Raw genomic sequence first — 15,515 nt, 5'->3', positions numbered from 1 at the left:
CTGTAACATATATACTGGCTCTATACTGTCACTATGACATGCATGTTGGCTCCATACCGTCACTGTAACATATATACTGGCTCTATACTGTCACTATGACATGCATGTTGGCTCCATACCGTCACTGTAACATATATACTGGCTCTATACTGTCACTAACACATGCATATTGGCTCCATACCGTCACTGTAACATATATACTGGCTCTATACTGTCACAATGACATGCATATTGGCTCCATACCGTCACTGTAACATATATACTGGCTCTATACTGTCACTATGACATGCATTTGGCTCCATAGCAAATTAAGGTTTGTCTGTTTGTTGTTTTACGCCGCAATATTCCAGCTATATGACGGCGGTCTGTCAATAATCGATTCTGGATTAGACAATCCAGTGATTGATATCATGACCATCGAGCCACGCAATTGGGATCGATGACATGCTTCAACCAAGTTAGAGAGCCTGACCACCCGATCCCGGTAGTCGCCTCTCACGACAAGCATAGTCACCTTTTACGGCAAGCATGGGTTGCTGAAGACCTACTCTATCCCGGATCTTCAACTAAAGGACGTTCTTTTGGAATAAGCTGCAGACGAAAATATATAGAGATTATTAGCTGCACGTGTTTCCGTATCGTAAATATCATACGTTAGCAATAAAAACGGTATTATAGATATTCAACTGGATACTCACTACTCCCATGTCTTTACATTTTGCATTTCTTATTCATATTTACATATTCAAAATGTACTGTTATTTTGTTAAAATGGGCTTTTGGCAATTATACTAATGCACTATTGTTTTGAATGCTGGGGATCGAGTTCTACTTGAAAAATATCTGAGCTTAACTAAAAGATATTGCTATAAAATTAAAACATATTAAAAATTTGCCATTTTTTTCTTTCTTCTGAATTTGAAAGTACTTTTAGTAATGAATTTATGATTTATATTAAAAACCGTAACAAAAACATCAAATACAATTTACGGTAAACTTTATAAAAAGTACTTTTAAGCGATCTGAGATATGTTGTGTTAAAAGAAAGACATTTCTTAAAATTATAATTCCTAATAAAAGATCAAACTTTTAATAAAACTTATGACAGACGCCTTTATTTGTGGCAAACACACACACACACACACACACACGTACATGCACGTGCAATAATATTGGACGCGACGTTAAACCCCATTTCACCCCACCTCACCTCACCTCACCTCACCTCACTATTTGCAGCCATCCGTCTGCTATATATATGTCTGGTATATTGCTAACTGAGGCCTAAATAACATTCTGTCACTCTCTCGAAGTAGTGTCCGCCGTTACTTTGCTGGACTACGCGGATTCATACAGTTTGCACATCGGTTTTTCGATTCATACCTCAGTCAATCCTTAAATATTGGTTATCTCGCAGAGTTAATATAATGCCAGTTCCTCCTCCAGCACTGGTGGCACAGTCGTGTAAGGCGCCACAATTCACTGAGGACTGTTTGTAAGGCGTTCTTTAAACCTATGACCGTGGATTCGACCAACGTACACTGTCAAATCACAGTGTGAATTTGAACTGAAGGTGACAGCCGGCCATCTTCTCCTGGTAGAGCTGATCAAACCACTCATTCTGGGCCACAGTGAACCAGTTCTTCCAGTCGCCTACTCCGCCTGAAACAGACGCAAGTGCTCTTGTCATACCTACATGCAGACTTTTAAGCCATTTGTTATAGCACTGTTACTACGTCTCATGGTCGCTATCTAGAATGCTAGACAGGACAGGGGCCAGAAACCAATGAATATCACTCACTTAAAATATTCCCATTTCAGTCGCAAGTATGCCGATAATATCTTATTACAAAACCTTATGTCTTGCCCTGGAGAGTCCAACATGTAGGCTAACAAAGAAAACTCATCAATACCTTTTCTAAAAACGCTGCTTCGATTATTTTCCCTGTTCTTGTGGGTCCTCATGGCCGTCAGTGTTGTGTTGTCACAGACTTTAGACAGGAACTCATCCGTTCTCTCAACACCCAGGAACTCACATATCCTCCTCATCTCCCGCATCTGATCCTGAAGTGACATCAAGTTTAATTCACTCCAACATCTTATCTTTATACATACGACATTACAACAGGCTTACCACTTACCTCACCTCCTCTTGACTTGTTCATTAACGGTATCCATAACCTGCTTAAGGTATCTGCGTGTTGCTTCACCATACCTGCTTAATGTATCCACGTGTTCCCGCGCCATACCTGTTCAAAGTATCCACGTGTTGCCCGTCCATACGTGCTTAATGTATCCTCGTGTTGCCCCACATTACATGCTTAAGGTATCCACGTGTTGCCCCGTCATACCTGCTTAATGTATCCACGTGTTGTCCCACCATACCTGCTTAATGTGTCCACGTGTTGCCCCGTCATACCTGCTTAATGTATCCACGTGTTACCCTACCAAACCTTCTTAATGTGTCCACGTGTTGCCCCGCCATACCTGCTTAATGTGTCCACGTGTTACCCTACCAAACCTTCTTAATGTGTCCACGTGTTGCCCCGCCATACCTGCTTAATGTATCCACGTGTTACCCTACCAAACCTTCTTAATGTGTCCACGTGTTGCCCCGTCATACCTGCTTAATGTGTCCACGTGTTACCCTACCATACCTGCTTAATGTGTCCACGTGTTGTCCCACCATACCTGCTTAATGTATCCACGTGTTGCTTCACCATACCTGCTTAATGTGTCCACGTGTTGCCCCACCATACCTGCTTAATGTATCCACGTGTTGCTTCACCATACCTGCTTAATGTGTCCACGTGTTGCCCCGCCATACCTGCTTAATGTATCCACGTGTTGCTTCACCATACCTGCGTAATGTGTCCACGTGTTCCCGCGCCGTACCTGTTCAAAGTATCCACGTGTTGCCCCACCATACCTGCTTAATGTGTCCACGTGTTGCCCCACCATACCTGCTTAATGTGTCCACGTGTTGTCCCACCATACCTGCTTAATGTATCCACGTGTTGCTTCACCATACCTGCGTAATGTGTCCACGTGTTCCCGCGCCGTACCTGTTCAAAGTATCCACGTGTTGCCCCACCATACCTGCTTAATGTATCCACGTGTTGCCCCACCATACCTGCTTAATGTATCCACGTGTTGCCCCACCATACCTGCTTAATGAGTCCACGACTTCACCCGCCATACCTGCTTAATGTATCCACGTGTTGCTTCACCATACCTGCTTAATGTATCCGCGTATTGCCCCACTATACCTGCTTAATGTGTCCACGTGTAATCCCACCATAGCTGCTTAATGTGTCCAAGCGTAATCCCACCGTACCTGCTTAATGTGTCCACGTGTTGCCCCGTCATACCTGCTTAATGTGTGCACGTGTTGCTTCACCATACCTGCTTAATGTATCCACGTGTTGCTTCACCATACCTGCTTAATGTATCCACGTGTTCCCGCGCCGTACCTGTTCAAAGTATCCACGTGTTGCTTACCATACCTGCCTAATGTATCCACGTGTTCCCGGGCCATACCTGTTCAATGTATCCACGTGTTCCCGCGCCATACCTTTTCAATGTATCCACGTGTTGCCCCACCATACCTGCTTAATGTATCCACGTGTTGCTTCACCATACCTGCCTAATGTATCCACGTGTTGCCCCACCATACCTGCCTAATGTATCCACGTGTTCCCGCGCCATACCTGTTCAATGTATCCACGTGTTGCCCCACCATACCTGCTTAATGTATCCACGTGTTGCTTCACCATACCTAATTAATGTATCCACGTGTTCCCGCGCCATACCTTTTCAATGTATCCACGTGTTGCCCCACCATACCTGCTTAATGTATCCACTTGTTTCCCCACCATACCTGCCTAATGTATCCACGGGTTCCCGCGCCATACCTGTTCAATGTATCCACGTGTTCCCGCGCCATACCTTTTCAATGTATCCACGTGTTGCCCCACCATACCTGCTTAATGTATCCACGTGTTGCCCCACCATACCTGCTTAATGTATCCACGTGTTGCTTCACCATACCTAATTAATGTATCCACGTGTTCCCGCGCCATACCTTTTCAATGTATCCACGTGTTGCCCCACCATACCTGCTTAATGTATCCACGTGTTGCTTCACCATACCTGTCTAATGTATCCACGTGTTGCCCCACCATACCTGCCTAATGTATCCACGTGTTGCCCCACCATACCTGCCTAATGTATCCACGTGTTCCCGCGCCATACCTTTTCAATGTATCCACGTGCTGCCCCACCATACCTGCTTAATGTATCCACGTGTTGCTTCACCATACCTAATTAATGTATCCACGTGTTCCCGCGCCATACCTGCTACACGTGTCCACTTGTTGTCCCGACATACGTGCTTAATGTGTTCACTTGTTGCCCCGACATATGTGCTTAATGTATCCACAGGATGACCCGCTGAACATTATACTCGCTACTCATGGTTAGAATCATTCCCCAGTAACATTTGCTTGTTGCAAGAGGCGACTAAATGGGTCGCTTGGTGGCTTGCGCGTCATCCGCTCCAAAGGCTTTGTTAAACTGATTCGTATGGCGAAAACTCCCTCATTTACAAGCCACCGTGTTATAGCTGGAATATTGCTGACAGCGGCGTTCAACAAGAAACTGCAACAAAGTGTTGCCCCACCGCACCTGCTTAATGTCCTCATAGAAGAGAGTCAACACAGGCAGATCAGGATTGGTCTTCTTCACTTGCTCCCAGTCAATAACATAGTCCATCCATGATTCATACATAACTGTAACAGAAACAAACATTGAGGAAGAATGCTTAAAGAAGAATATAGGAAGAAGGGTTATAGGAAGAATAGCCTTTGAATAGGACGAAATGCTACTAATCGAATGCGTTTGAGTGCGGCGTTAAACTGAACTGACTCATATCCCTCTTCATGTTTATACCTACATATACGTGCTCACAAAATGAAAGATTACAAGAATGATGATCACAGGAAGAAGGATTACAAGAACGAGCATTGAGATACTATGCTTGTTGTTAGAGGCGATTAACGGGACTGGGTGGTCAGGCTCGCTGACTTGGTTCATGCATGTCGTCGTTTCTCAAATGCGTAGATTGATGCTCATGATGTCAATTACTGGATTGTCTGGACAGACTCGATTATTTAGAGGCCGCCGTCATATAGCTGGAATATTCCTGAGTGCGGCGTTAAGCAACAAACAAAGGATTACAGGAAAGAAGGATTATAAGAAGTATGATACTCACACTTTCCCTGAAACAAGGGTCGCAAAAAGTTCTTCCACTCCCCTTTGTATTTGGCAAATGGAACCGTTTTCAAGAAATTATAGAAGGAAACAGCTACGTCCTTTGGATTTCGTAGAATGGTAATGACTTTTATTTTCTTGTTGATAACATCTTCTGGCAGATGCTTCATCAGCAAATGGGAGTTGAGGATCCTGGGAGACTGGAGGTCGGCATACCTCTCCTCTGGACCAAATTCCATGAAAGTCTGGCTCATCGTGACGTCATCTTCAATTATCTCCCCTGTGAGGAGTTCTCGTGTTATTTCAAACACCCAGTGGGTTCCTAGGAAGAAGAAAGAAGTCACGTGACAAATCTGCATGACCACGTACTGTTAGAATGGCGTGTGACAAGTGTCCTTTTCGAACCACCGGATTTGAATAATTTAAGAAACCAGCAAATTGTTTTGAATGAATGATGAATGATGAATGATGCTATGAGTGAGAATTAGACTTTTATCATCACAATACTGCATGTTTTTTACCTCTAGATTTTTTTTGGATTTTGTTAAATAGATTTTAAAAAATATTATTTTATTTCTTTTTGGAGTACACAAAGAATACGTTCACAGAATATAATTCACATTCAATCTTAACTACATATAAGTTACAAAGTATATCTTTGGATAATAACAAACAAAGATATTCCAGTGTCAGGATGGCAAGACATCTTTGTTGGAATTGTGTAAGTTCCTGGGTTTACACGACAAGATGGTGACAGGGACCAAAATTGTATGAACTGTGTGTATTTACATTGTGAATATGATATATTTCTGTTGATGTAATATGAGTTGGTTATTTCTTGTTTGTTTGTGTTGGAAATATTGTAAGGAAATTTGTTTATTTGAACATGTGCATTAACGTTTGTTTTTCTCGTTTACAAAAATTGCAAAGAGATGATTCTTTATATCCCATTTTGAACAGCAACTCGTTTGTTGGTATAATTCTTTGAATAAAACTGTATTGGAACCAATTTTGTTTTGATGACGGGTTATATCAGTTGGGGCTACGTATAATCATTTGCCATTTTTTCCCATCATGTTAAGGGCAAGATCTAGTACCCATCTTTGAAAGACCGCCTCCGTGGCCTAATGGTAGAGCGGGAGGTCCGGGGTTCGATACCCAGCCGCGTCATACCAAAAGACGTCTGGCACTCGGCATTAAGGGGCTAAAACAAGGACTGGTCGGCTCGGAGTCAGTATACTGCTTCTGAATTGGGTATTTATGTTAAACTGCGGCATGGTATCTCAGTGTGCTAGCACTATAAATCGGCATCATTTCGGACTAGTACAAGCAGCCACACACACATACACGTACATGCACGTCGCTATATAAGTGATCTTGGACGCGACGTTAAACCCCATTTCACCTCACCTCACCTATCTTTGAATGTGTTTTGGGGATATCATATTGTTCGGTACCTTATTTAATATATCATAAAATATACTACATTCCCCATCTCCACTAAGTTTTTAAGGAAATATGGTATAAAGGGCAGATGTAACTTAGATCTTAGGGATATATTCTTACATTTGAGATATTGTTTTATTGCTTGTATAAGATAATATGACACAGAATGTCTTTTACAATCATATATCTGTTTCAGGTCTAAAAGATCTAAAAAAATGCCCACTCTCATCTATCAAATTATTTATAAGATTAATACCTATTCCCAAGTAATGTTTAAAACACACAGGTGTGTTCAGTATTCTTATATTCGTATTTTACCACAAACATATTTCCAGGATACATTGGTCCTATCATTAATAACCTTTTTTCTAAAAAAGTGCAATTTTGCAGAAAATCAATTTGTGTTGGAGTGATATAATTAATCAAGAGTGGTAAGTGTGGATTTTGAATGAACAAACGTTTAATCCAAGATATCTTTTGAGCAGTGATTGTATTTTTAATATCAGGCACTCTTATACCCATAAGTTTGGTCGTGGCGGGTTATATGTACCAAGAACAATGGGATATTTAACCATATCCTCTCTAACTTATATTCCATTTGAGATGTGAAATATGCTTACAAGAGCTACTTATTAACAAATACACATTATCCTACCAGATATACAGTGGTAGTGGGTTTCATGGTGTGTTATAATGTTACCTGATTTAGGAAACGCGCAGAGAATGATGTCATCGTCGCGTATTTTTACAGAACGAACACCCTGGATGCCTGGTCCGCCGGGGATGTCGGGCATAAGGAAGCCGTTGTCGTTTACCGAGGTGAGTGTGTCACCGCCGTCGTCCGGAGTATCCACTAAGTGTGTCTGAAGTGACAGAGAGGATGCTGATGTGTAAAGCATACAATTGAAAATCTTAAGCACAGCTTCTATGTTTTCATATATACCAAACATAAGGGCGGACCATTTCATATTTAGGGGAGGTAGGGTGTTTGGTGTGTGGGGCGGTGGCGGTTCCCAGGTTTGTTGGGTAGAGTCATGTAAAACATAATAACTGTGCAGATGTAGGTGTTTTTAAAACAGAACAATGAAAATAGCAGTATTATAAAGCTGGTTGGTTGGTTGATTTGTTGTTTAACGCCGCACTCAGCAATATTCCAGCTATAAGACGGCGGTCTGTAAATAATCGAGTCCTGACCAGACAATCCTGTGATTAATATCATAGCATCGAGCCACACAATTGGGATCGATGACATGCATCAACCAAGTCAGCGAGCCTGACCACCCGATCCCATTAGTCGCCTTTTACGACAAGCATAGTCGCCTTTTACGGCAAGCTTGGGTTGCTGAAGACCTATTCTAACCCGGAATCTTCCCGGGTACAGTATTATAAAGCATTTTTATATAAGAAAAGACCATGCGTAAGATCCGGCGACGTAAGGAGGAGTTAAAAGACATTTCGAAATAGCGCTAGGGATTAAGGGTCCTCTCCGGAGGGGGTTTATGAATAGGGGGATACGCTGAATATTTGCTGTGTACATTAAACAGAAAAAGGAGAGAGAATGTCTGTGCACTTTGGAAACATATTGAAACAATTACGTATTTTGTGTTAAATGAAGTTTTAAAGAAACCTTTTTAAGTGGTTTGCACTTTAACAATACCCCTGAACGTCGATGAGCTTTTGTTTTCAAAAGCGTTTTAAAAATAGTTACAATATTGAAAACACAAGTATACAGTAAAATGCATTTCTCCAATCACAAAGATCAGTTTTTGCCTCAGGGTGGTGAGAATTAGGACATACTCACTTACATCATCACAAAATAGAAACAGTTGAAGCCAGACCCATTAGGCTCCCTTTGTATAAGCAAAACACAGCCATTAGAAAAGAATGTTCCAGACAGGTGCAAGAATTGTTAGAAGCCAATATCATTCAGCCCAGTTCTTCTGAATAGCACTCTCCAGTTGTCATGGTTACAAAGCGGGATAGCTCTTACCGCTACCGTAGATTATAGACGCCTCAATACAGTTATCAACCTATAATTTTCTCTCTACCGCGTTTGATGCTATATATAAGCAGCCATGACCGCATTTGTAGTATCCTAGATTGTGCTAGTGGCTTTTGGCAAATACCACTCCATCCAGAAACAAAACACAAGTCAGCCTTCATTACACCTGACGGTGTTTTTTGAATTGGATAGCCTCCCTTTCGGCCTAAAAAATGCATCTATTGCATTTCAGTAAACCATTTCAGGCACTAAAAGAAATGAAATGGCGTTACATATTATAACATCATATATTCTTTTCTAAAACGTTTTCAGAACATTTGTATCACCTCAAAGCAGTATTCCAAAAGATCAAAGAAGCAGGACTCACTCTAAAACTAAGCAAGTTCGCGACAAAACAAGTCACCTACTTGGGGCATATCTTCAGCAAAGATGGCATCCATGTTAATCCTTCACACTGATCCCACTCCCCACCCAACCCCCACCACCTCCTTTTCAGGCATCGCATCAGCCTCTCTACAACCTTCTGAAAAAGATGCGTCTTTCGAATGGTCCAACAATTGCCAAGAGGCAATCGAAAATCTAAAGCAAGACCTTACAACCGCCCCCATCCTTGCATATCCCGACCAAAACAAACCCTTCATCCTCACAACTGATGCGTGACCGCCTCCGTGGTCTAGTGGTAGAGCGTCCGCCCGGAGAGCGGAAGGTCCGGAGTTCGTTCCCCGGCCGCGTCATACCAAAAGACGTTAAAAGATGGTACTTGTTGTGACCCTGTCTGGCGCTCGGCATTAAGGGGCTAGAGCAAGGACTGGTCGTCTCGGAGTCAGTATACTGTGTTTGAGTAGGGTATTCATGTTAAACTGCGGCTTGGTATCTCAGTGGGCTAGCACTATAAATCGGTATCAGTCCGGACTAGTACAAGCAGCCACACAAACACATCGCACATGCACGTCGCTTTATAAGTGCAATAATCTTGGACGCGACGTTAAACCAAATTTCACCTCACCTCACAACTGATGCATCTCAAACTGCTATAAGGTACATTTTAGGCCAACTTGATTCTCATGGCATAATATGTAATGATGTTGTAATTTCATGTCTTTTGACAATACAAGTATCTTCTTTGACATTGGTTGTTCTGTTTTTAGGAACAAACAATGTTGTTGGTAACGTTTCTTTTGCTCGTCAGAATAGGTTATTTCAATTAACTATTTTTATGTATATACATGTTTATGTTGTTGTTTTCCAAGTGAGGGTAAATGATGCTCAGTGGTCATTTGTCATCACAGTCAACAACTGTTTCAGTCATATCAAAGTGTGACAAGCGGTGGCCATGACCTTGTCCGAAGATACAACACAGTGACCTGCATGATATGGCCTCTTGAAATGATTATTAATAAATAAAACATACATACATATTGTCTCTCATGGTGATGTCTTTATCTCATTGATTACGGCTTTGTTCACGAAATACTCAGTATTAATGAAGATGGCCACATTGTGGTCGAGACTATTAACTGAGTCTGACTTATATTTTTTCAAGCACATGGAAGCCGAGTTTTTTATTTACACCAAAAATGTGAGCTGTGTTTTTGTTAATCGAACCCGGGTCTTCGGCGTGACGAGCGAACCCTTTAACCACTAGGCTACCCCATCGATGCTATGGAAATATGGCGCAAGCGGTGCTGAACCTGTGACTGCGTCTAATGAGGAGAACTGCTTGTGCACGCCCATTATGTTTACCCGTATTTAGGCAGCAGATATGGTGTCAAACAAGATGAAGTTCCATTTAAGTCGCCTCCATCGACAAGCAACACTCGGAGCTATTGTTTTCTCATATTTGTCATATAAATGAAAACTGTGTGTGGCGTCAGCTTGTACATAAAATATGCTGATTCACCATTACCATATTGAGAGCATACTGAAGAACTTACTTGAGACATGGTTGAATGTTTACACACAAATAGCTCTACAGCTTATCCACAAACAGAGGACAGTAGACAACGGTAGCCAGACATCCAGGTGACAAACACGGCCTTCGTTCAACAAAGCGACCTCAGCGCTACAATCGTAAGCCTATGTTATGGTATGGGCGTTACGATCACCTTTACGCTAAGGTTGTTTTGTGGACCTTGGCCCCGGTGGTGAGCGAGATAAGTTTTGAAGCGCTGGCACGGATACCGGGCAGGTTCCAGGCTGCAGTGAACCAGGTCACAGCAGTCGTGACAGGTAACACGCGACAGTGTCCACTTAGATTCGCATATAGGTCTGTTTGTTTTGTTGGCTGTTTTTTTACTCCATCAACGAAATATTTCAGCGATATGACAGAAGCCTGCGTTTAATCGAGTGCCATATTAAGATGGAAACCATGCATGGCCATGTATGGCGTCAGTCCACACGAAACTATGCTGATTCACGATTACACAGACGCATATTGAGGTCAAACTGACGAACCTCCTTGAGACATGGTTTAATGTGTCAGTATATAGCTCTACAGCATATCCAGTAACACAGGCGAGTCGGCGATGATATACATGCAGACACAGAGATCCGGTGGCCGTCAATAGTGGACGAAATAGACGTGGAAGTCCCCGGGGATCATGAATGTATACTCGCTGTACCAGGTTGAGCTGTGTTATATGTGTGTGGTGTCCCAACGGTGTACTGTTTCATAATTATGCATATTAAGGTCCAACTGAAGAACTTACTTGAGACATGGTTTAATGTGTCAGCATTTAGCTCCGCAGTATATTCAGTAACACAGGCGGGCGGCCAGACACGGATCGGGTGGCTGTCAGAGGTGAACGAAGTGTGGGTGGAAGTCGCCCAGAATATGCATGTGATCCCCAGGTTTACCAAGCTGTGTTTAATCTCTGTGTGACCTTCACATAGCACAGCGGTTTCCAGCGGCGGAGGTTAACGCCCCATCCTGACTATCAATGTCCCCCAAGGTGGCCTTTTTTCAGTTTCGAACAATGACTGCCAATGTAAACAACCGAGTGTCGGGAGAAGCTTTTTGAAAACCGTACGCAAACAAGATCACCATTGACCGTCAAACTTTGTATCAACTTGAATGACAAACCCAGGATACCACAAATGGCTCCATATCTAGATATAAGTCGATAAATTTTCTGTCGTTTTATCATAAAAAATCGAATCGATCGTGTTTGGCGTCTGCATCAATCACAGTGGGCGGAGCTTATTTACGGTTGTGCTATAAATAGCAAAGCACATGGTCATGTGTACATGTGACACATTCAATGCGTTTGTGGTCAAAGGGTATTGTTTTGTACATTTTTACGGCAGAACAGCAGCAGATCAATAGTTTCGGTTACGATACATAACGATACATAAATACGAAATTGACAACAAGATTCTCTCAGTTCAGTCAGAAATTTACAGATATGTGTTTAGTTTTGGTCATTTGGATTCAACAGTTAGATTTATACCACACAATAATCAGATTATATTTATAAACTTTAAATTATAGATTTTTCAACTAGTGTTTAGGAAGGGGCCTAATTTGAAGCACCAGAATTGCACAAATATTTCTTAGCTTGATTAGGCCTACAATATACGAACATGTCACGTGTATCAACATCACATTGCACATAAGCAACTAATAAATAAGTAAAGAAATATACTTGATGTTTTGACCTACATTAGACATATCTAGATAATATTGTACTTACGATAAAAGAAAACTCCAATACACATATTCCAAGACAACTTTAATTATGGATTTCCTTTCCTTTCACAGCATTTTCACACACAAAACTGAGTTTGGTCATCAGATCCACACTTGTCCAATGTATTTTTGGTTTTGTTTGGGGGATTTTGATACACTTCGCGCACATGTTTAAGATAAAATCTGGGATCCCTTTCCCGTTTTGTCCACACCAATCCTCCATCTGGTGCAACGTTTATTATCCGTTTCTTTAAGTCCAAGTATCTACGATCTCTCCCAAAACAGCGCCTATTTAGCTCAGTCCAGATGAATTGGAAGCACTGTTTTCGGGTTGACGAATTTCTGTAACATGGTGGCCGCACCATTCCCTGCGATTGCATAGTTGACAAAATTAGTGTGAACATACATCTTCGGCTGATTCTATGTACATCATATATGGAGACTTTAATGCGAGGACAGCTGCTGAACCCACTTATAATCCTGACGATGATCCAAAATTTTGCCTGTTAATGAATCTAATATGATGAAGATTCATTTGACATGGAGTGTCTTGTGATACTGTGGTAAACACTTGTGGGAAACAGCTTCTTGCGTTGTGTGGAGCCATGAATATATGATTATTCCTTATTACATATGGCTTATTTCGAAATGTTCCTGAGATTATCACCACGAACTGAATCTGATCATTTGCCCCTTGCATGAGTGAGTGAGTGAGTATGGTTTTACGCCGCTTTTAGCAATATTCCAGCAATATCACGGCGGGGGACACCAGAAATGGGCTTCACACATTGTACCCATGTCGGGAATCGAACCCGGGTCTTCGGCGTGACGAGCGAACGCTTTAACCACTAGGCTACCCGACCGCCCCCCTTGAATGAAGTTGGAAAAACAATTGATTTTCGAAATTGGGATCCATAAGTAGCGGATAAAGAGCGACAAAGATATATCAATTCCGTGATACGAGATTCCAGTTTGACGTTTAATACCTACATTTCTAAAAACACTTTGAGTTTGATGATGGAAGAATATTTGACCTCATTAAATGATGATTCCCATGCTGCAGTGGTTCAAGTAACTGAATTGTTTAGACTTAATTGGTAACACATTGGTAATAACAGTTTATCTTGAGAGGAAGCCTGGACGTTTTGATGACGACTGTGATGCCATTCCGGATGTTTTGATGGTTAACAGCCACATCACCATCACATCCTACCGGGTACCCATTCATTGCTGGGTGAACAGACATCCATTTCGAACAAAGTCACATTCCTAAGGGGACACCACATGTTCTACATGTGCTTCGGTGTGGGGCAAATATTCTCCATGGGAAACTTCTTGAAAGCCTTGTTGATGACGTGAATGGTGTTACCCTGATCAAACAACTTTTGTGCAAGTGTCCAATGACTCTCCTTGAAATCTCAATTGGTTGGTTGGTTGGTTTGTTGTTTTACGCCGCACTCAGCAATATTCTAGCTATATGACGGCGGCCTGTAAATAATCGAGTTTGGACCTGACAATCAAGTGATTAATATCATGAGCATCGATCCACGCAATTGGGATCAATGACATGCATCAACCAAGTCAGCGAGCCTGACCACCCGATCCAATTTGCCTTTTACGACAAGCATAGTCGCCTTTTACGGCAAGCATGGGTTGCTGAAGACCTATTCTACCCCGGAATGAAATCTTAGTAAAAAAGGATGCTCGACTGCATCTGAAAAATTGCGAAATGTAGATCAAAGTTTTCAGCTGCTGGACCATTGCTTGACTATTGCAACGCTGACGTCATCCCTCCTGTCATGCAGACTTGGGAGTTTTTCTTGTTACTCTGAGTTGTTATTCATATATGTAAATGTGAAACAGACGTGGCTGAACATAAGTTAAACTTTCTGGTCAAAATGCCCTGTTCTTTGTTAGCCAATCTATTTCATTCCAATCCATATGTATAAAGAAATAGATCAGCAAGAAGGGGAGCCGACGGAATGTTCCAACATTTCACATAGATGGTATCAATGAGGGAGTTCGGCATTTTACACACTGTTTTTTCAGTAAGCTTCAGATGAAATTTGCGTTCATTTTTGACAATTTTCCTAACGAAGGATACGACGAACAAAATGCTGACTGGTCTTTGAAAGGCATTTAGAAGTGATACACATAAGGAAGAGAATATATGAATGTCAGCTTCTTTATTATGAGGAACACAACGTTTCGGAGAATACTGACTCATTCCTCAGGTGAATGCTCTGATAAAGGAGCAAGCATATACTCCGGAACCTTGTGTTCCTCATAAATAAAGAAGTTGAAATCCATATATTCTCTTCCTGACTATAATATTGATGTTGTAATCATTAACCGTAGCATCTGCATGACCAAACAGAGACTATTGCCTGAAAATGTCAAATCTCATTAAAATCAGACATTAGTTCTCGCTACCGCTAAACAAAGATCTGAAGACATCCTATCAGGGGTCACGTCAGAATCACCTTTCATCCGACCAATCAGAGCGTTGCTTACCAGATGATGAAATTGACAGTCGGAATATGATTTCTAATCATGCAGTCTAGAAATCTTTAACATGGGGTATTCCGAACGATAGTTACGGGTTTAAAGACTGAATCCTTACAATCTAGACCATCTATTAGCCATTCCAGAATGTTTTTTTGTTCAGGTTTCAAATTTGTAATCGAGAATTTTTCGAAGTCGCCAATTTGAAATTACTGCCGTAAAGCACAAAAAAGCTGCCTTCTGATTGGTCATTCCATTGGTCGGTCAAAGTTCGCGCAAGGTCGGTCTGACGTGACCCGTAATGGGATGTCCTCAGATCTTTGTTTAGCGGTAGCCAGCTGCAGAACTAAGATCTGATTTGAATGAGATTGGAAAATGTCTGACCAACTGATTGCTTGTGGCGAACTAACGGCCTCTTGAATGACTAAGGAATGCAGCACCCAGGGACGCCTAAGTTATGGAGTCACTTTGGCCAACCCGTCCCCGATGGTATCCGTAAAGTCAGTAAAGAGACGAATGTAGGGTGACGACCTCCAGATATACGCACTATATGTACGGAAACCCATTTGGTGACAAATACCCCATGGATCAAGCAATGACGTT

The 15,515-nt window shown here is 41.8% G+C and overlaps 1 protein-coding gene across 2 annotated transcripts; it reads right to left on the bottom strand.

The window, feature by feature from the left end:
* Nucleotides 1–458: 458 nt before the first annotated feature.
* LOC124120302 (sulfotransferase 1A1-like) lies at nucleotides 459–11,652 on the bottom strand. Of its 2 annotated transcripts, none has more exons than XM_046483100.2 (6): nucleotides 11,428–11,652; nucleotides 7,418–7,580; nucleotides 5,273–5,593; nucleotides 4,687–4,790; nucleotides 1,914–2,064; nucleotides 459–1,662 (listed from the first exon to the last, which is right to left on the bottom strand). In XM_046483100.2, the coding sequence occupies exons 1-6, from the start codon at nucleotides 11,434–11,436 to the stop codon at nucleotides 1,550–1,552; spliced, it is 861 nt and encodes a 286-aa protein (XP_046339056.1). In that variant the 5' UTR covers nucleotides 11,437–11,652; the 3' UTR covers nucleotides 459–1,549. The 2 variants fall into 2 exon arrangements, with proteins under 2 accessions (XP_046339056.1, XP_046339055.1); XM_046483099.2 differs by lacking the exon at nucleotides 11,428–11,652 and adding an exon at nucleotides 10,654–10,849 and having other exon boundaries at nucleotides 460–1,662.
* Nucleotides 11,653–15,515: the final 3,863 nt, after the last annotated feature.

Source organism: Haliotis rufescens, unplaced genomic scaffold (genome assembly GCF_023055435.1).
Source record: "Haliotis rufescens isolate VD_foot unplaced genomic scaffold, xgHalRufe1.0.p SCAF_99, whole genome shotgun sequence".
Classification (NCBI taxonomy): Eukaryota; Metazoa; Mollusca; class Gastropoda; order Lepetellida; family Haliotidae; genus Haliotis; species Haliotis rufescens.
This window is presented reverse-complemented; position numbering and strand designations above follow the sequence as displayed.

What these genes read in the sequence shown, in the direction of transcription:
- LOC124120302 (XM_046483100.2), bottom strand. An exon ending in ACCCTTGTTTCAGGGAAAGT is followed by an intron (nt 4,791 to 5,272) that starts GTGAGTATCATA and finishes TTTCTGTTACAG; the next exon opens with TTATGTATGAATCATGGATG. An exon ending in TCTATGAGGACATTAAGCAG is followed by an intron (nt 2,065 to 4,686) that starts GTGCGGTGGGGC and finishes ATGTCACTTCAG; the next exon opens with GATCAGATGCGGGAGATGAG.